Here is a 22048-nt window from a genome sequence, read left to right as displayed (position 1 = left end):
GCTTCGCAATGCTAACTTTATTTTCCTTCAGTTTACTTCTTTACATTATTTCGCTTTGACTTGTTTTAACTTTATTTCTCAATTGGCAGTATTTGTGGCTAAAATCCAAATACATTTTTAAAATTTCCTTCTAAAGGATACATTTTTCTAGTTTCAAGCTATTTAAGTTCACTTCCTAACAGCAACTTCTCCTCATCCAATTCACTTACAGTTTTCCCATGGTGTAACTCTTAGATTTTTACTAACATTCAGCCTGGAATAGCCCCACATTTTTAGTTGTCGCCATTCCCAGAAAGTAAGTGAAGTCCTTCAGCCTCTCTCTCAATCTGCTGTCTGAGTAGAAATATCTCCGACAGATCCAACTATCTTTACTCATGCTAGGTACCCACTTTCAGTGTCCCTTTTTCTCTTCTGGTTTCAATGTAATAATTAATGTATCCATAAATATTTTATGCCATAAGAGTATACATTGACTCAGAGCCTCACGATTTAGTGAATATCATATGAGGTTCCCAGAATTCATTCCTGGGTAATTACGTTCCCCTCACGGGCCTGGCCATTCATTGTTGAGTGCCTTGGCTGGTGGATCAGGCTTTATGTTTCAGTAAGAAATAGCTTGCTTTCGTCCATGGTCACGAGAAGCAAATTAATTGACAAACAGATTAAATAGGAGTTTTAAATCGAACAACAGCAATTTAAATTTGAATTTTTACAAAATGTGCTAATTAACAAATGGCAGCAGTAAACATGACCGTGTGACCGTTGGATTGACCAACTGTTTCATTAATCTGTTTCAGATAAGGAATTCAGACATACTTGTCCAAGCTAGTCTATGTGATTCTATTTCCACGCCGAAGTGATTGATTCTTACCTGCTGTCTGAATGGCCCTGATGAACAACTCAGGTGATTGAAATAGCATGAAGAATGTCATATGGACTGCGACAGTCAGGAAGGCAACCCAACACCACCCTCTCAGGGCAAGAGAGAATGGATCCATCACGTTCTTAGGATGAATCATTAAAAGAAGCCCCTCAAGTAAAACCCCAATGATAAAAGTTGTAGAAGCAATACTAAAGTCAAACGCCGTTGTCTTTCCATAAGTTGGCAGTACCAACAAAACCTTGCCAATATGTAGCTCCAAGCCTGGGCAGCCAGGAATATCCCATACCTGCAGTATTTCTTCCAAGTTGGACTTGGACAGTACTCTTAGATATTACAAACTCAGATGAAGATATAGGTCAATGATAGCCAGGATTTGGAGCCACATATTGTGCTTCCCCAACAAAAGAATACAAAAGTGATTATAAAAATAGAAATACTGTAAAGGTTTTCTGCAAAGCTTGGCTGTTTCAGAATCTTATATTGAATATGACATCTTATATTGAAAGACAGGGGCTGAAATGTTTGGCCCTGCCAATTTCAATCTTTAAAATAAAGGTGACAGAAGTAATAATTTGTGGACTGTGGGTAGTAGTGCTGTTAAGGACATTCAACTATGCCTGTTCTACTCTGGAGATTCCTGCCCTTTCAAAAATGGATTTAAAGACATCAGTGAAATGTGAGAGAATAACTAAGACATAGATGGAACTCCTGCAGCTTTCTTGAACAGCACTGTCAATGACAAAGTGAGTCACCAAGTATCTTTCTACAATGAGCTTAGCAAACTGAAGCATCAGCACTTCTGTGACAAAATTGCCACTCCATCTAGTTGGATTGTAATGTTAAATGCACAGTAGTTTATTTAAATGTAACTGTGTTTTACTGAACTTAGTTTCTGTATTTTTATGCTTATAATTTTCAATGTATCCCTATCAAAATGTATGTGTTATACTGCATTTTTGTGTATTAACTTCTTCAACCAATAATTTCACATTTCACTCAACAATATATCATATCGTGTTTCAGATTGTATGTTTCAAATTTTTTGCCTCTGATCATTTAGTGTGTTGTACCTATTTCACCTATTCTCTGTCGTACTGTGCAATATCCTCTTTGCTATTTCATATTCTATCGTGTTCTATTTTATAGTAAAATCCAGTGTCTTAACAATTTATTTTTTTCTTTCTCACTCAATGTCCTGTGCCTCTTTGGTTATACACTGCACTGATTTGTAAATTTATTGTGTTATTGAATATTATTTAAATAGAAATGTTTACAATTTATATAGTTTTTAAAATGATCAGCATATGATGATTGAAATCTAGAGGCAGGAGACATGTACAAGCATTTGTGTGGGTTTCCTCTGGGTGCTCCAGTTTCCTCCCACAGTTCAAGCATGTGCAGGTTAGGTGGATAGGCTATGCTAAGTCGCCCATAGTGTCCAGGGTTGAGTAGGTTAGGTGACTAGCCATGGTAAATGCAGGGTTACAGGGATAGGGTGGGGGAGGGGTGTGAATCTGGCTGGGATCCTCTGTGTAGGTTTGGTGTGGATGCAATAGGCTAAATGGCTTGCTTCTACACTGTAGGGATTCTATGATTCCGTGACTTAGGAGCTTCAAAGAAACTCGTTTAAGCTTTCACATTGCCCAAGTTACTTGTGATTTTTCTCACTTGGACTTTTTCAAGCTTTTCCGAAGCCTTCAGTAAACAGCTAAGTTTTTTTTACTTTAAATTTAGGAGTTAAAAAACTACACCCATTTTAAGGGGGTTTATTAAATTGCAAAAGTTTTTTGAAAAGCAGAACAGTTTGTTTTAAATAAGGGGGGTTCTGCGTGTGGTCGACTCTGGAGAAGACTTCTTTTTTGCTTCAAAGGATTTATTGAATAGGAGATTTTTAAAATTAATTTAATCAGCTAATGGTTGATTTTGCTCAAGATCTGTAACTCTATGACCCAAAGGTCACATCTCCCTTCATTTTCAGAGGAAAGGTAAAACTATGGCCAAGGACCTCAGCATGTGCAGTCTCTTAGGAATATCAGAATTTTCTACATTTTCCTAAAAACCGAATGGCATGTATTTGTCAATTTGAATTTTTAACATTTATCTTTCTTCTGGGTTTATTAACTAATTATCAAGGTTAAAAGGGCAATATTATCAGGATTTCCAATAAAAGTTCTTCATCATGAATAGAATTGAACCCACTCGAAGCGTTTCAAAGCCCAGCACTTGCTGGTGACACATTCGTATCAATGAAAGATAACTTAAAATAATAATCAATGCAATTTTGTATAATCTACTTCTGTTCTCTTCTTGGCTTTATTTCAGCTTTTCTTGGCATTTTTTCCCTTGTTCATTGTTTGAAAATGTGTTCAAAGTAGGGGACTAGACTCCTAAAGCAATGATTCTCATGCAAGGATGCCTACTGGTAGATAAGCTAGAAATTTTGGATCATTCAATCAATGGATATTGTGATGTTGGCTGTGGGAACCACGTGCCAATAGTTAAAGTAGACCAAGTTTTACATGTTTCTGAAATTTGAGGCAGTGCTATGGTTATGAAGGATGGGCAGCCATTTTCCTATCTATCTCAACAGAACAGCTATCAAATGTGACCTCTGTACTACAGTAACTGGGTTAGCTTTGACAAGAGAGAATAAATGGTATTCAGTTCTTTCCAGGTGAGAAAAGGAGTATTTTTGTTTAGTGTTCTCCCCTTTCTTCTCTGATAGTGGAGACCTAGCAGAAACCTGAATGGTTGGAGCACTCAGGAGGAGGCATGGACATCATGGCCTGACAACATCAAATAGGTTTTGGCCATAACCGAAGGTATTTCAAGCTGTGCGCTTGCAACTCCCAATTCTCCTTCGTGAGATAGGGTCGACCAATGTAACAGACAAAAAATGCTGTGCCCCTAATCCTGGTTAAGCCTCTTTTATCTGAAATCAGATGTGACTTGGCAAGGCAACAGAAACACTAAGGATGAATTTGGTATGCAATGTTGTCAACAAATTTGAGGTCGGGTTCAAGGGCATGAATGGTTTTAAAAATTTATAATGTAAGGATGCCATCGTTATCAAACAGTTTGGATATTTGATAAATATAATGTCTGTTCTGCCAAAACTGACAACTCACTTGGGCACAAGCCAAAGGTTAATTTGGTATCTTTTGAAGTAATTTGCATTCCCAGAGCTTATCAGAACTGCTATGAATTGGGGATTGAGATATGAACTCTTCAATTAATTCTTAACCGTGCAAGGAAGCCTTTTAAATTTCTTATTGATTTATTTTATCGCTCTGTCCTTACCTGACTGTCTTTATTGGAGCCAGGATATATCTTTGCACAAGACCTTTAGAGGTATTTGGAAAAGGTTTGAGAGAGGTAGTATGAAATCAGGAAGTGCCCGAAGTGCAGACATATTGTTTCTCTCCTTACCTGAACGCTTGAAACGAGATTTGAGAACCGATCTACCTAAAAAATCAGAATGTTTTGAATATTCTATCGTTTCTAAACATGTGGGTGATTTGCGTCCTTCAGAAGAAAGATTACATTTATTACTGGCTTCTAGATAAATTGTAATGTTGGAAAATTGGAACCACCTTTGACACTGGGAACACAATAAGGAACTGTGAGTGAAATTTCTTTGGCCATCATATGCTCAAAGGCATTAATCTATTCATTCAAGTAGATAAATTCTTTGCAGTCACACACAGCCAAGCCTATAATTTTATTCTTTTTGAATAACACCCACAGCAGGAGCTCAAACCTGGAAAGTGCTGTTAATGATATTTAAGAAGTCTTCAATATAATGTATGTGGTTAAAGGCCACATTTTCAGAGTAATTGCTCATATAGGGAAATATTAACAATGGGACCAGGAGGTGGCCTTTTCAAACCCTTGGACTGCTGCACTCAATTAAATCATAACTGATCTGCACCTCAACTACATATTTCTGCCTTTTCTTCATAACCACTGATATCCTTACTTAAGAAGCTATCAATTTAAGTCCAAATATTCCCAACACTCGACTACCTTATTGAAAGAGAATTCCAAATGTCTTTTATGGATGGTTTGTTCAGTTTTAGGTAGTAAATAACAGTATATAATCATTATGCTCTTGTACTAAAAATAAATCAATTTTTGGATGACGTTCAATCTGCACATAGATGCTAAATTAACACTTGAGTGGCTACTTATGCTACCAAGGAAAATGACTTAGATAGTCACTCCTCTGCCATTCACATGAGTTTGGGAATCTCCAGATACAGGCCTGCTCCTTTGTCTACCTATGCACCCAGTAATAGAGGAAGTTATCTTTGTGCAGGAGAAGGTTGTGGAGATTGGGTGCTACTGAAGTGAGTGACTAGACAGCCTGAGTCACCCAAATGCCAGGAGGGAAATGAATGTTGAAGAAAATATAACTTTTCTTATTAAACTTCAGCTTGCCCTCTTGCAGACCTTTTTCTATTGGGGACTCTCAGGGGCAGGCCCTCATGTCTTATTTAGGATCCCATGCATCAGGAGCAACAATATGAACTGGAAGACAATTAAATTACTTTGAAATTTTCTTTGAGGGCCTAAATGGCCAGCAGGCTTTTCTTTGCCTTCACGAAGAAATAGTGGTCTTTCCTTAGAAAGGTTCAGCTCCCTCCACGAACTACAATTCCCATTGCCGAGTGCAGTGATGTACTCAACTTGTGCCTGGACAAGTCTCACGAGTTGCCAGCAGTAGCTTGTTACCACTCAAAAATCTGCTTTCCAATTAGATAGTGAATTTGGCCAGGTGTAAATAAGACGTAGCAAATAAAAGCTGCCAGGTTGCATGTTGATGATTTTTAGGCCTGTTCTCCACCTTGGATGTTCCTCTCAGCAACAATTTTGCCTCAAGTTTGTACCGACCATGACATGTTTAACTACAACACTTGAATCAGGTCTTTAGCTAAATAAACATTATGAGGTTTCCTGTGAAATTGCTCTCCTCATGTCAAAGGGCAGTTTATTTCATAATGTGGCCCAGTTAATCTCCTAAAATTGCAACAATCTCTTTCACTAGCAGCAGAGCCAAATTGTCCTACATCCACAATGAAAAAGAATCTTTCTCATTCATTCTCCATCTTCTCTGCACCTCCTGCCTGGTTTAACCAGATTTCCAGAGGGGGGCCTGTCCTTCTCTACTCATATTTTTATCACAGAGGACATGTATTGCTCTTCTTTCCACTTCTTCAACTGAACCTTTCTCCATTTCTTTACTTATTAGAAATAGGAATTTTGACTCTTTCCCACCATCTAATGGTGACCCTCTATGCCTGTTTTAGTTCTCCCTATTTTTGAATCCTTGTGATTTTTTTTTAAATGCACCTATAATGTGTATGTCAATTTGTTACACAGGGAAAGGTTTTGATTATTTTCACAGAGGATAGTAGACCTTTGAAAACATATGGGCAGCCAATGGTTTATTCCTTACCCGCAAAAGAGAGCTGGGCCAGTTCCTAACTAAGGTGAAGTGCATGGCATTAAGCACATTAAGAGTAATATTTGAGCCATTTAAATCATGGCCAACGTCTTAATCACCTAAAGTGGACATGCAGGGGAAGAATTGGACAGAAGTTTTGTTCCTTAACTTGACATCTGGTTTTGTTATCTATTTCCTCCTCTCTCCCAGGAGATTGCATGGCAGCTGATAAGATTATTCTTATACTATGTTCTTATATATAGACTTACATTGGATTAGTAGGAATTGAAATATTCTCATATGATTAAAGTTTTTATCTTTGCTTAGCTTGTAGATTTGTGAAAAAAACTTGGTTGACATTGTTCATTCCCGGGAACTTTAGTATTTCATGCATCATGGTGTAACTTAGGTGACAGTGTTGCTTAGCTTTGGCTGAAAGTATTGGATTTGTGAGATAAGGAAATAATCTTTTGACAAAATGATTAATTACATGTTAAAAATTGGCCAGGTGAAAAAGAACAAAAACTGCTGGACAAATTCAGCTGAAAATTTTGTTCAAACAATCTCATGACTGGGGTTACAATTACAATAACTGTGAACAGAGTATAATAAGTCAACAAGGACTCTGCTTGTTGAGAAGCCTCAGATTTTAAGCTTTCCCTTAAACTGTTGATAGAAAATCAAAGTAAAATGAATGGATGCTGATTATATCTCTATCCAGGAAAAAAATGACATAATATCTTTTATCTCTCTCCATGCTTGTAAATTAAAGAAATTGCAATGTCAAAGTCTCTGATAAGAGAAATTTCCAACAATTTTTATTGATGTCCATTGTGCTGAAAGCAGCATGATGTTCAAGCTAGTAATTTTTATTTTGTCCCATTATTTTTGTCATTATTTTCATCAGAAGAAGAATATAGATTATATGAGGAATGAACTATCCTTTGACATGCTTTTGAGCCATGGGATTTGTCATCTGTTGTATTGGAGACTGATTCTTGTGCACATGGATTTTGATTGCTTACATGAAGGTGGTTATAGGGGATTAGCAGTTCAGATGAAACTGAACAATATAGTGTGGGATGATATATCTTAACACACAGGTCCAGTGAAGTACTTTATGAGGACTACTGAATATGTAGCTGTTGAAATGAAGTTTATCAATAGGTTTGTAACTTTTTTCCTTGCGTCTTTGGGAACTAATGTCTCTTTTTTGCAGTGAATGTTAAAATGCTCCAAGTAGTCAAAGCCACTGCATCACAGATAATCATTTTCCTTGGCTGTGAATTGACTGAACACTTTTGCAGAAACAGACAGCACTGGAGAAAGTTGAGGGGGGGGTGGTCTGGCATCATCTATGGTGAGACAGAGTTAATGTTGAATCTAGTATGACACTTCTTCTTCTGCCTCTACACCAAAGACTGGACTCAAAATATTAACTCCGTTCTTTCTCCACTCCTGCTGAGTTTCTCCCACACTCTCTGTTTTAACTTTATATATCCAGCATATGCTTTATTTGAACCTTTAGGTGGAATGTGATAGGATTGTTTTGCTCGGTAACTGGCTAGAACTCGGCAGGATGTGATTTGTAGAGTGCATTGACAGTATGCAATTGGTTAAAAATTTTGGTAAGATTGCCTTGATAAAGCATTGTTAACCGTAGGTGGAAGAAGCAAAAACATGACAAAAGATTTTATGTAATAATTGTAATATTGGCTAATTTCCATTAGTCTGGAAAAGAAAATATCTCCTCCACTTAAGATAGAAGAAATTTGGTAACTAGATTTGCTGGTACCAATTTGGGCAGTGACGCAGGAGAAATTTGTGTCATTTTTTTTCTGAGAAAGTAAGGTAAAAAGACTAAAATGAAAATGCCATGTAATTTTGTCACAGTGCTACCAAAGCTGTGAAGTTACAACTCTAGTACTATTCAATTTTGTCATAAGATCATATCTTAAGTTAATGATTTAATGAACGTAAGGGTACTTACTGCAAGGCAGTGAGGGATCATATTTCAATATTGATCCCACAAAGTCCCATTGCTGGCTGTCCCAAGTGATAACATTTCCATCTTCACAGTTCAGTTGCGATATTGACTGACGTTCTTTTGCATGATCCCACAATCTGAACAAATACAAGTCTCCAACAAATATCTTACGATCCAATCTCAAACGGTCAGCCCCTCGACTGTGCTTTCGGCCAAGCACCAAGCTACCATTTTGGCCAAGGCTGTAAGCATTGTTCAGTGTTTTTGAAAGTACATGTGTTCTATTCAAGTAGACATGTGTTTCATGAGTATTTCCATTCCACGTTAAACAAACAGAGTGCCAACTAGCAAAGGGAATATCTTTCTTTACATGAAGCTGTTTATGAAATAACCAGATGACGAGTTTTCTGTCTTTTATCATGATGCCAAGTTCATGATGGGGCCCAGAATGCATACGTTTGATGTCTGTGTTATATGTAAATGCTATCATCCTATTATTATTATTCTGCCTTAGCCTGATGTCTATACAGAGAGTAAAACTACCAAGTGAAGGAATGTTTGTTCCTGGTGACAACGTTCCATATTCATCAGGTGCAGTAAGCTTGAAAACTGCTTTTTGACCTTTGAGCGTAGCACACGTTCCTGAAGGAATGGGAAGGCAAATAAAACAAAATTAATAAATAACCATTGCCATTTCAGTTTGAGATCAGAAAAGAAAGATGTTCAAATGCTCAACAACCAAAAGTCAAGAACAATTTTCTACTTCATCATCACCACAGAATCCCTACAGTGTGGAAACTGGCCCTCCGGACCAACAAGTCCACACCCACCCTTGGAGCACCCCACCCAGACCATCCTCCTATAACCCACCTAGGCTACCCATTTCTGAACACTACAGGCAAATTAGCATGTCCAGTCCACATAACTTGCACATCTTTTGGACTGTGGGGGGAAGCCGGAGCACCCAGAGGAAACTCACACAGACACAGGGAGAATACGCAAACTCCACACAGTCATATGAAACAATACTACTTCTGGAAATGATTCTTGTCTTTTGGTCTAAGTTAGTTTACTGGGAAATGAGTGTGTGCACAACAGGAACCTAGTTGCATCTTGCCTGCGATAACTCCTTGGTTGAAGACAAATGTTTTGAAGTTAGTGATTTGCTGAATAACCAATGAATACCGTACAAGTGAGCAAGACATGATATACAATCAAATATGATGACTGCTTTTTTAAGTAATGAAAAAATTTATAAAATATAAAGGATAGGAGGTGGCAGATGGGCGGAATCAAGTCTGGAAGTGACAAAAATAAGGTGTATTTCAACAGTATTCGTGTAAAGCATGGGCAGAGTTCACAGTGTTGTAGAGATGGAATGATGTGTTATATGGTCATGGAGAGAATGTGTAAATATCAGCTCTGAGCTATAAAAGTAACAATGGTTTCTGACAGCCTCATTCAAAGCAGTGAGTGTATCATGGTTCAAAAATAACTGGCTTTTCCACTGTTGAAATAGACAAAACATTGATTTGTCTGATGATTTCACACAATCTGATGGTATGGGGACAGTTCAGGGACTGCTGTGTTTTCTCCATGGTTGACTGTTGCTGTCTATGATATAAGTTCGCTAATGACTGTAGTCAAGATCAGAACTCTTGACACTGTTTAAACAATGTGAATTAAAATTTTCATTGTAATAATGGAAGGAGGAACACTGTATGAATACTGTAAGCAGTTGTTTGCTATAAATACTGGCAGTATAGCAATTATTTGCACTTAACTTCAGTTTGCAACAACTTGTAAAGTTCTAATTTTAGTTTTCAGTGACCTTCTGACGGAACACTGCAAAGGCTTACTGCAATGTGGCACTTTGCTTGTGCGGGTATGTATATATAATCTATATTCAAACTGACAGTGTTTCCACTCAAACTCCAAATGCAATGTAATACATTCTCAGTGGGCTAATTTTAGGCAGGCATTAAGCCATTTAAAAGAAATGGGTCAATAACAACACAAAGACAAATGTAGTGCCAATGGATTATGAAAAATGTATAGGGCCTCCGTTCAAATAAGATTTATATTCACACAGCTTGATGTTATTGGCACATCAAAATTTGAGCTCAATGGCGTTTATCTTTTGGGTGCTCTTAGAGATCTGAAATTGTGTCCACGACTCACATTTGTGAGGCGACTTGAGCCAGATACATATTAATGAAGGCATTAATACGATTTCAGTGAATGCTCCCTGAAGAATGCAGGACAAGCAGATAAAGCCATGCTTCAAGGGTCAATACTGACTTGATACCAGTGGTGCCCCTGGTGTAGCTATTTTGGGTATGTTGCTTACATATGCTCTATAGGTCGCTTAGCTCAGTTGAGCGGTTGGCTAGTTCTTGATGCAGAGTCACCATCAGTTATCTTTTTCTCTAATGAGAGAGATTGGGAATACTACTTATCTAGTTTTATGTGTGTTCATTCGCTTTCACTCATACTCTTAATTTTCACTCCTCCCTAACCATTTAGTCATTCTGCAGAGACTACCCAGCAGTGGCACAAATGACTAGACAGCACAAAAGCTGAAACTGATGCAGAAACTCAGCAGGCCTAGCAGCTTCTGCTGAGAAAAAGCAGAGTTAATGTTTTTGGGTCTAGTGACCCTTCTCCATGACAGCACAAAATTGACATTCTTCATGTATGCACTAAATGGTGCAAATTCTTTTTATTTCATGGTCATGTGCCCATTGTTACGGTTGTCTAATTTAGTTTCCTCCAATTTTATATGTGTTTTTTTTACTGTATATTTAGGTTTCAGAAGTCTTGTTGCTAAATTCACTGATAACGCAAAGATAGGTAGGTAAGCAATTGTAATGATAACATAAAATGTCTGTAAATGGATACAAATAAGTTAAAATAGGTAGAAATTTGACAGAGGGAGTCCACATATCAACAGGGTGAATAGGAAAGCAACATGCTAGTTAACTAGAACAACTACAAAATTGTGAAGCAGAGAGGGAAATTGATGCTCTAGTTAATGAATCACAAAATTTAGCATGCTGGTGCAGCAAATGATTAGGAATGCAAATGTTGTTGTTTATTAAGACAAGACTGAAATGTAAGAGTAGAAAATTCTTGTTGCAATTGCGCAGCACATTGGTGAGGCCATATCTGGGATCTTGCACAAAGTTTCAGTCTCCTCGTTTAAGAAAGAATATAATTTTATTAGAAGTAGTGTTGAAAAGGCTCACCTAAGTAATCCTGGGATACAGGGACTATTTTATGGAGAAAGAATGGACATTTAAAAGATGGCGAGGCAATCTCATTGAAACTAATGAGGTCCTGGGGAGAGTTGGTGAGGTAGGTGCTGTAAGAGTGAATTTCTTGTACCACAGATCAGGGTAAGGGGATGCAGTTTGAAAAATGAGTGATCTCCCATTTAAGATTGAGTTGCAAAGAAATGTTTTCTCTCCGAGGGTTGCTATTCTGGAATTTTCTTCCCCAAGGAGCAGTGGAGACAGGGTTCTTGAGTATTTTTAAGTTTAAGTTGGACACATTGTTGATTTGCAAAAGGACCAAAGAGTAGAGGGGCTGACAGGAAAGTAGAATCCACAATGAGATCACTCCCATGAATGGTGCAGCCATTTAAGGGGATGATTGGCCTACATTTGGCCTTAATTTGAATGTTTCATATGTTCATACACAAAGGAGCTTGCAAATTGAATGAGAGTAGAGCTGTTGAAAACACTTTTATAGAGCTGATTGTGTGCTTTGCGATGAACTCTGAGAATTTGTTACATTGAGGAAGCTGCGGTTTTCCTATTCTGCTTTGTAATTGTTTAGTAGAACTATGACAACATGCTTGAGGTATTAGCCTCAAAAGCTGACAGGCAAGCTGGAGTGAGCATCAACTACGGATTGCGTAAAGGGTGTGGATGGAAACATTCCTTAATTTTAACCAGGCAGTACCTCAGCATTGTTAGCCTTTATCAATGATCAGTTTCCTGGGATGGTGTTCACTTAACAGTAGAAGGACAAGTCCTGACACATTTAGTTTTAGCCCAGGCTGGCTGAAACCACAATCACACTGATGTCATCAACCTGTCTTTGAAATAGATATTTATTGTTTGAAGGAGAGAACATGTGATCCCTATTAACAAACATTAGTGTTAACTGTCAGGTCAAGCTGCAGCATCATTTGTGACATTCAAGTATTTCAAAAAGACATGGATCTCAAAGGAAGTTGACTTACTAAAACTTATTGTCTTAGTCAACAAACATGCAACAATGCTGTCCTTTACACTGACAATACAATGTAGCTCAGCAAGTAAATCCAGCGCAAGCCCATGACATACAAAACTCAGACGAAGTTCCGTAACATAATCACAATCAGCCGGGGCAGAGAATAATCATGGAGTTCAGCAGATAAGGAATTTAAATCTAATTGATTAAAGACAAACACAAAAAAAACAGAGATAACAAGGCGTACAGCTGGATGAACACAGCAGGCCAAGCAGCATCAGAGGAGCAGGAAGACTTATGTTTCCGACCTGGACCCTTCTACAGAAAAAGGGTCTGAAGAAGGGTCTAGGCCCAAAACATCAGCCTTCTGGCTCCTCTGATTCCGTTTTGCCTGTTGTGTTCATCCATCTCCACACCGTGTTATCTTAGATTCTCCAGCATCGGCAGTTCCTACTCTCTCTGAAACGAAAAAAAAAACAGGCTGGTGCCGACAAAACTACCAGTGTGTTATGAGAAAGCAGCTTTTTCACTGATGTTCCCTAAGGAAGGAAATTTTATCTGGTCTGGCCTAAGAAGCCAATTGATTGTTTGGGTCTCTGTAAAAAGCAGCCATAAAACTGGATAGACAGGGTGATCATCAACCTAAATACTGGAAAAGTCAAAGGTGCATCCAGCATAGTCAACCCATTCAATGAGAGGCTGGATAGGCTCGAGATGGAAGGTACTATTGACAGTTTTATCAAATGGTGCTCAAAAAATGCTCAGTTTGAGTTACAGCAGGATAATTTAGATTAGGACTTCATTATAGTTTTGGTCCAAGTTCTGACATAGAAGCTGAACTCAAGAGGTGAAGTGAGAGTGACAATCCTTGTACTTAAGGAGGATTTGACCAAGTGTGGCATCTAGGAGCCCTAGTAAAACTGAACTCAATGGAAATCAAGAAAAATTCTCCAATGGCTCAGCTCTACCTGACAATGGAAAATGTTTGCAAATTTAGGAGGCCAATTATCTCATTCCCTCAAGATACTGGAATAGGAGTTCCTTAGAACAGTCTCACTACTGGGCCTAACCTAAATATCTTCTGCTGTTTCATCAGTGGCCTTCCTTTCTTCATAGAAACAAGAACATAGGGGGCCCCAATTTGCAAACATATGACTTGCAAATGCTTGTACTTACAAGCACAATCCCATACAAGGGTGTAATTTCAAAGATCCAACATGAAAATATTTCCTGTACTTATGAACATGTATTTTATATTGTCCTGCATTGTGTTCCAATTTACATACAAATCCATTTGCAAACAAACTCAACAACGGAACCTGCTCACAACTCATGGTTTGGTGTGATTCACAAGTGCTCTGACACTGAAATAAGTCCATGCTAACATACAGCAAGATCAGGTGAAATGCAATCATCTACTGATAAATGGCAACTCTCATTTGTGTTACTACTGCCAGAAAATTACCATTTCCAAAAAGAGAACCTAACTACCTTTTCTTGATGTCCAATTGCAGGATTATCATCAAGAATCCATCATCAATAGCATGGTGCCAACATTGCCAAGAAACCTAACTGAACTGTACAAATAAATACTGCATCTACAACGATGGGTTTTCTGCTTCAAGTAAATTAGTTTCTGGTCTTCCAAAACCTGTTTTCAAAGCACAATTCAGGGGTATGATGGAATGCTGTCAACTGGCTGGAGCCCCAACAACACTCAAGAAGTTTAAACAATTAGTCCCTCCACCAGTAATGCATAGAAACAGCAGCGTGTACCAAACTGGCAAGCATTCTTCAGCAGCACCTTCCAAACAAGTGACCTCAATTACCAAGAAGAGCAAAGTAGCAGGTACATTGGAACATAGTCATCTCAAGTTCTGTTGCATGGGCAGAATTATATTAGCCTCCTGGCTAAAGAGGAATGGAGGCAGGAGGCCAGGATCCATGAGGATGGATCCCTGCTTCTGGAGATGGGTCCCAGTAAAAGATCTAGGGAATAGGAAAAGGATCAAACTTGTACTACAGAGAAATCTTGGATATTCTTTCTAGGCCCACATAAACATTAAGCGTCTGTCCTGCTGTCTTCCCCACCCACCCTCGTTATAGTCTCTTCCACCATCTTCTGAGAGGCAGAAGATATAAAAGTTTGAGTACACATGCCAATAGATTCAAAAACAGCTTCTTTCCTGCTGTTATCAGACTCCTGAACAGACCTCTCAAATGTTAATTCTGATCTCTGTCTCTGCACCTCCTCTGAAGCTGTAATACTGTCTTTTGCAGTCTGTTCTGCTACCTTGATGTACTTTGTATGATATAACATAAAACAACACTTTGCATTGTATCTCAGTACATGACAACAATAAATCAATGTTTACGGATCTCCCCTGGTGCCATGCAGAAGTTTAGGAGCTGGCTTCATAGGAATGCATTTGGTATTTGCTCTTATCTTGCACCATCTTGATTGTTGCTCAGATAACCCACATTAAAAGGGGCCAATTTTAACTCTCTCCACCTCAGAGAATCCTTGTCCTTGCTTTTGAAGCATTACTACTTTACATTCACCTTCTGGTCTTTTTTTTATCTTGCCTTTTTCCTGGGATGACAAATTGAACATCTGAGTACAACTTTCTCCTCAAAACGTACTCAAATTTGGGACTATGAAATAGAGAATTGCATCGTGTTCATGCTGTTCTATAAAACAATTCGGAGCTCAACTTGATTCCCTAAGGTGACTACAAACATTTGTTTCTCTGATACTGGTTAATTCACTTCAGTCCACCATTGGTGGCGAGTCTTCTGTTGTCATAGCCTTGTCTACTAGAATTCATCTGAAGATTTTACTTTACCTCTCTGCTTTCTTCCTCCTGCTTCAGACTTCTCAGTTCAGTCATTCCCACGTTTTATCCCATGAGACCAAGCAGTGAAGGACAGAACAAGAGCTAATGCTTACATAATTTATAAAAACTTTCTTTAAAGACATACAAATTACAAACGTGTATCTACGAACCCAATAACTCCAATTTTAATCTTTTCACGTGTATCTACGAACCCAATAACTCCAATTTTAATCTTTTCCTCTTTAGGCCAGCATTATCACTTGCACGCAACTAAATGCAATTAATTTAAAATGAACATTTAATGCTTTGCTCCTAAATCATCCATTTGTTCTTTCATTCTTGTTTTGTGGCCATTTTGCGCTCCGTCTGTAAAGTGCTCTGTGTTATTCTAAATGTGAGATGATTCATATTTGCACATTATTGTCTGTCCTCAGTAAGCTGACTGAGCCAAAGCATGCATAATGGGCACAGTTTCAACTTTTAAATGTTTCCATTTTTACATTCAGTTTGAGAGCAAATGAAATTTAATCAATCATGGCTCCATCAGCTAACAAACAGGTCCCCCTCGGAACGGTCTTTGTTTATCCATCTTGGAATAAGTCTATTATACTGCCAGTTAAAGTACTATTTGAAGATAGTGGGCTAGGAGGCCAACTTCAAAGCTATGTTTGACGGGACACATTCAATAGAAATAGTGTAATTTAACAGAGGTAAAGATTAGTACTAAACTCATAACCTTTGATTCTTACCTTGGTGTATAGTGACAAGAATAAAGAAAATGACTGCAGAGGAAATATGAACCTTAGAATACATCCAGCTGTCTGAGATACAACGTGGTGTTCCATGGGAAATCATTCTAAAAAGAAAGCAAATCAATTAAAATTATAACATACTGAGGGCAACAAATGATTTCTGCTGCATAAAACAAGCAAACGACAGCTGGTATTTATAAGGGACTCTGATATTGATAAATCACTTCACGGACATCTAATCTAAACAATGGACACCACGCAAAATATGGTTAAAGTAATTAATTTTCACGGAAGTCTTAAAACAGAGGGAGGAAATGAAGATGTAGACCCATTAATCTAGGGCATCTAGAGTCTGGCATCCTTGCTGCTGAATTCATACCTATAAATGATGCAAAGGGAGCAAGATTATATGCAAAGTGACTGACTTTGGAGCGCAGAGGAGGAAGTGGGATTAGTTCATTTCAAAAAGATGTTGATTATCTATGGGGACTACCAATCTTATCGACACAGTGTATTGTTGACTGATGTCTGCAGTCCTGGTTTATAAGTCATTGGTCTGTTTGTGCTGGTAGCACAGCCGCAGTGATGAGATGTAAATCGTTCATGTTTCATATATCTTACTCATGAAGTAACATACTGGATTGCTGAATATTAGATACCATATTTAGGCAAACAAATCACTATAAACTATTTTAGCAACTGGCATTAGCCATTCAGTCTCTCAAGTTTATTCCATTATTCACTTAGGTCATGGTTGATTTATATCTTAGTTCCAACTAACCACCTTGGTTATGCAACACTGACTATTCTCAACGAACAAAAACTTCTCAATTTCTGTGTTGAAATACTATACTGCAACAATTTCTGATGTAGAATTATAAATAAGATCACAGTAATAACAGAGAATTAATTTAGCTGTCAAAGAGGGATTAGTTACCTCAAGGGTTTTTTTCCAAGAAATAATCTGTAAGGTTCGCACAGAAGCACACAGTGTGCATATTATTGATTTTAGTAGAGGTACCATAATGTCTCTGATCAACCCAGTATGCTCTTGTAACTAAAACACATTTCTAGACTGTTGATCTTGGTAACAAGACCTTCTAGGGATCAATGCAAATGAAGCAACCTCCCAGAGGTGATCTTATAGTGATTTTTGCTTCAAAGCAGAACTGTCCAAAACCCATTTTGAGATCCCAAGTAGCCTCCTCTTGTGGCTGTTACTTCTTATTGATTGAAAAGACCTGATTTTTCTTCAGCATTTTTTTCAATCAGTAAAAGATCTCAATGGCAGTCAGTGCCATTAGTTATTGAGAATATTCCCAGCCAACCTATTTCCCACCATAACAGCAAGACCAGGCAGTTTAACTCACATTCGCATAGCTGCACAAATATTGTATTGGGACTGCCACTACAACTAGCACTAACAGCTGCAGAGGAAAACCTGATTGCTTGAATTTATTGTCACATGTACCAAAATGCAGTGAGAAGCCTTGTTTATGAGCGGTACAGGCAGATCGCGGCAAGCAAAGGATGTACAAATCAAAAAGACTAACAGGCACACTGGTTACATTATTTGAGGCGAGAGTCCATTCAACAGTCTGATAATAACCAGAAGGAAACTGTTCCTGAACCTTCTCACGTATGTGTTCAGGCTTCTGCATCTTCTGCCTGGCGGAAGAATTTGGGGGAGGTCATTACTGGGTGTGATGAGTATTTGATGACATTGGCCACCTTTCTGCGGCAGTGAGCCATGCAAGTGGAATCCATGGACAGAGGCTTGGTTTTCATGATGGCCTGGGCTGTGCACACCACATTCAGTAGTTTCTTACAGTCCTGGAAAGACCAATTGCCATACCAGGCCATAATACACCCAGACAGTGTGCTTTCAATGATGCATCTGTAGAGTTTGCCGAGGGACCTTATGGGCATGCCAAATTTCCTGAGCAGCCTGAATAAGAAGAGGCACTGTTGTACCTTCTTGACTGTTGCATTCACATGGGAAGTCCAGCAAAGATAGTTAGTTATCGTCACTCCAAGGAACTTGATGCTCTTCACTCTCTCAACCTCAGTTCCATTTATGTAGATTGCTGTGTCTTCTCCTTTTTTTCTGAAGTTGATGATCAATTCTTTAGTTTTTGTTTTCATTGCACCAAGTCATCAAGCCCTCTATCCCCATTCTGTATTTTGATTCATTGTTGATTAGATATCTATCCCACTACAGTGGTGTCGTCAGTGAACTTGTAGATGGCGTTCATTTGGAATTTGGCAACACAGGTGTACAGGGAGCACAGTAGGGGGATGAGGATGCATCCTCAGGAGGGCTGCAGTGTTGAGTGTTATTGTGGAGGAGGTGCAGTTACCTGTCCTCACTGATTGCAGCTTATGGGTCAGAAAGCCGAGGATCCAGTTGCAGAGGTGGATCCAAGACCAAGGTCTTAGAGTTTTAGGTCAGCCTGGAGGGGATTATGGTGTTGAAGTCAGAGCTGTAGCTGATGAGCAGGAGTCTGATGTAGGTGTCTTTGTTGTCCAGATGTTCTAGGGATGAGTACAGGGCTAGGGATATAGCATCCTCTGTGGTTCTGTTGCATCTGTGGGCAAACTGAAGGGATTCAGGCAGGTTGGGAGACTGGAGTTGATGTGGGCCACGACCAGCATCTTGAAGCACTTCATAATTATTGAAGTCAGAGCCACTGGGCGGTAGTTATTAAGGCACACTGTATGTGTTTTCTTGGGTACGGGAGTGGTGGTGGTCTTCTTGAAACTGGTGGGAACTTCAGCTTGTAGGACGGAGAGGTTGAAGATATCGGTGAATACCTCCACCAGTTGGTCCTCACAGGATCTCAGTGCTCAGCTCGTGACACCATCCGGGCCCATCGCTTGCCTCGGGTTAACTCCCAGGAAGACTGATCTGATTTCTGAAGCAGTGACAGACGGAACAGGTGTGTCTGGGGCTGTCCGGGACGGCGTTGCCACGCCGGTGGTATTCTGCTCAAACCAAGCAGAGAAATCACTGAGCATGTCAGGGAGGTATGTGTCATTGTCCACTATCTTACACTGTTTCATTTTGTATCCCATAATGTCATTTAGGCCTTGCCATTGACAGTGGGAGTCGGTTTGGTAGGTCTGGGCGTCTAAGGTGGTCCAGTATTGCCTTCTGGCCTCCCTGATGGCTTTGCGAAAGTCACAGCTGGATTTTCTATACTGGTCCTCGTCACCCGACTCGAATGCTGCATGTCTGGTCTTCAGCAGGGCGTGGATTTCCTGGTTCATCCAAGGTTTATGTTTGGAGAACACACGGGTTGACTTCTTTGGTTCACAGTCCTCCAACACTTGCTGATGAAGTCAGTGATGGTGGTGGTGAACTCGTCTAGATTTTCCACGGAATACTTAAACATGGTCCAGCCCAGTGAGCCCAAAATGTCCTGGAGACAGTCTTCCACTGCCTTGGACCAGCACTGTACTTCTTTCTGTGAAGCATTCTCTCATTTCAGCATCTGCTTGTAAACTGAGACAACTAGATTAGGGAATTCAGGATATAATCCAGACAATATATTCCTCAGGAGTATATTTTCTTCAGAATCTAAGCTTTGCTCTGAAAATATAAACTTATTTCTGGGTATACTTTTATTAAAACTATATCTGTCATAATGATACAAAATCACAACTCCTAGGAATGAATGTGCAAACTAGAGATATTAGGGTTGTTCTCCTGAGAGAAGGAGATGGCTCAAGTGGGATTTAATAGAGGTTTCCAAAATGATGAACGGCTCTGTTAGAATACATTGAAAGAAACTATTTGCACTGGCAAGTGCATCAGTTAAATGATACAGACTTAAGATAATTGGCAAAAGAAGCAAGGGACATCTGATGAGGAATTCTGTTGTGCCAGAAATTGCTATAAGCTGGAATACTCTACCTTGAAAATTCACGGAATCTGATTCAATAATAACTTTCAAAAGGGAATTGCAAATATTCTGGAAAGGAAAAACTTTCCAGAGCTGTGGAGTAAATATTAATCGGTTGAGGTCTCATTCTGACTAGTAAGGGTCTATGTTTACAGCCATAACTTTGGGTAACACTGAGAGGTAGAGACAAGAATTGGTGTATTTACCTATTTATCACAACTTGTTTCAGAAGTGAAATAAAACATTTGTCAGCACCAACGGCATGGGAGGCAGTGGTTAGCACTGATGCCTCACAGCACCAGGGACCTGGTGACTGAGTGCGTGGAGTTTGTACATTCTCCCCGTGCCTGTGTGCGTTTCTACCGGGTGCTCTGGTTTTCTCCCACTGTCCAGAGATGTGCATGTTAGATGGATTGGACATGCTGAATTACCCATAGTGTTCAAGGATGTATACGTTAGGTGTGTTAGCCATGGGAAATGCAAGATTAGAGGGCAAGGGGATGGACCTAGTTCAGAGTGGGATGCTTGAGGGCTGAATGGCCTGTTTCCATTCAATAGGGATTCTATGTATGACTTCAACAAAGATCCAACATCCTTTTTGATTGACTCTTTGACACAGAATTTGCCTGTGACATATAATCCTATTTTCCCTACATCCCACTCCCCATCCATCACCAACCCAGAGCATTTAGTAGATTACATTATAAACAAAAGTTAGGGGGTTACTCTGCCTTACTTCAAAAATCTCAATTGTTCTGTTAATATAAATAGTTTTATGACCATATTTAAAATAAGGTTCTCAAAACAGACTTACAAAGAAGATTCAGCCCTAATAGTTTTGAATGGATTTAGCCATAACTTGCTCAGCTGGGATCATTTGTTGTACAATCAAACAATTTTCAATGTATTTAAAATGGAGAAGGTGTTTATTAACTGAGTGGCAAGGGAATCAAGGAACTCATTTGGCATTATAAAACAAAAGGATGAAACTTAAGCAGTTAAGTGAGCAAAGGACTGAATGATGGTTTGTAATGCACTGCTGTCAGTTTAGGGTTTCCCATGTTATAATTAGGAATCATTACAATTTCCAATCATGCTTTTCTTTGTGGAGCAATGTACAATGACACTAAATAATATAAAGAATGTCCTTTGTGTTTCAGGATAGCACAATTTGTTTCTTTTGTGTAATGAGTTGCATTGTGTCTTCCTCCCTATGACAAAGTATGAATACTTGCCTCCACCCTCATTGGAAGTACTTCATTGTGTAAATGCAAATCTTTATTTCCCTCCATTGTCTGGTTACATCCCTGAGCCCATGGGTGGATTTTATTTGAATTTTCATTCAAGTGTCATCCAAGGACCTCCAGGGCAGTACAGCGGCAATCACTACAGCCTCAGAGCGCAAGCGACCTGGGTTCGATTCCAGCCTCGGGCGACTGTCTGTGTGGAGTTTGCACATTCTCCCCGTGTCTGCGTGGCTCTCCTCTGGGTGCTCTGGTTTCCTCCCACAGTCCAAAGATGTGTACATTAGGTGGGTGTGTAGATTAGGTGGGATTGTAGGGATAATCAGTCTGGGTGGGATGCTCTGAGGGTTGGTGTGTACTTGTTGGGCCAAAGGCCCTGTTCCAACATTGTACGGATGCTATGGTGATTTATTCCAGTGCTTCTAGCAGCCCAAACTCTTTGATGCAACATGGTCCAATAAATTGTGCAGCATTGACATGAAATATCACTGCCATTAGTTTTGTAGCCCAGCCACAACTAGACAGTTGCAGAACTGGTATTGTATATCTATGTGGGCATGTGCCAACATCTGGAAGACCTGTGACTAAAAATATGAAAGGTGTAAAGACAGCTTTTTTTGGAGCACTGATGTTATGTAATCAGCCCTGTGGTGAGACATATTCCAATCATCAGGACCCAAAATTCATTTGTCTAATGCAAAAGATTTTTCTGCAATATAAACACATATAGGATTAGAATTAGAAAGATGTTGTTT

General features: G+C 39.2%; 1 protein-coding gene across 3 annotated transcripts in view; it reads right to left on the bottom strand.

The window, feature by feature from the left end:
- The window catches only part of LOC125456983 (adhesion G-protein coupled receptor G6-like), a 205003-nt gene that overhangs the window by 179397 nt on the left and 3558 nt on the right, over positions 1-22048 (bottom strand). For all 3 annotated transcript variants that reach the window (XM_059650387.1, XM_059650386.1, XM_059650388.1), the window contains exons 2-3: positions 16142-16248; positions 8320-8958 (exon numbers count right to left, since the gene is read on the bottom strand). In XM_059650387.1, coding sequence (XP_059506370.1) covers positions 8320-8958; positions 16142-16247 — 745 coding nt within the window. In that variant the 5' untranslated portion in view covers position 16248. The remainder of the gene's footprint in view (positions 1-8319; positions 8959-16141; positions 16249-22048) is intronic.

Source organism: Stegostoma tigrinum, chromosome 12, assembly GCF_030684315.1.
Source record: "Stegostoma tigrinum isolate sSteTig4 chromosome 12, sSteTig4.hap1, whole genome shotgun sequence".
Classification (NCBI taxonomy): Eukaryota; Metazoa; Chordata; class Chondrichthyes; order Orectolobiformes; family Stegostomatidae; genus Stegostoma; species Stegostoma tigrinum.
This window is presented reverse-complemented; position numbering and strand designations above follow the sequence as displayed.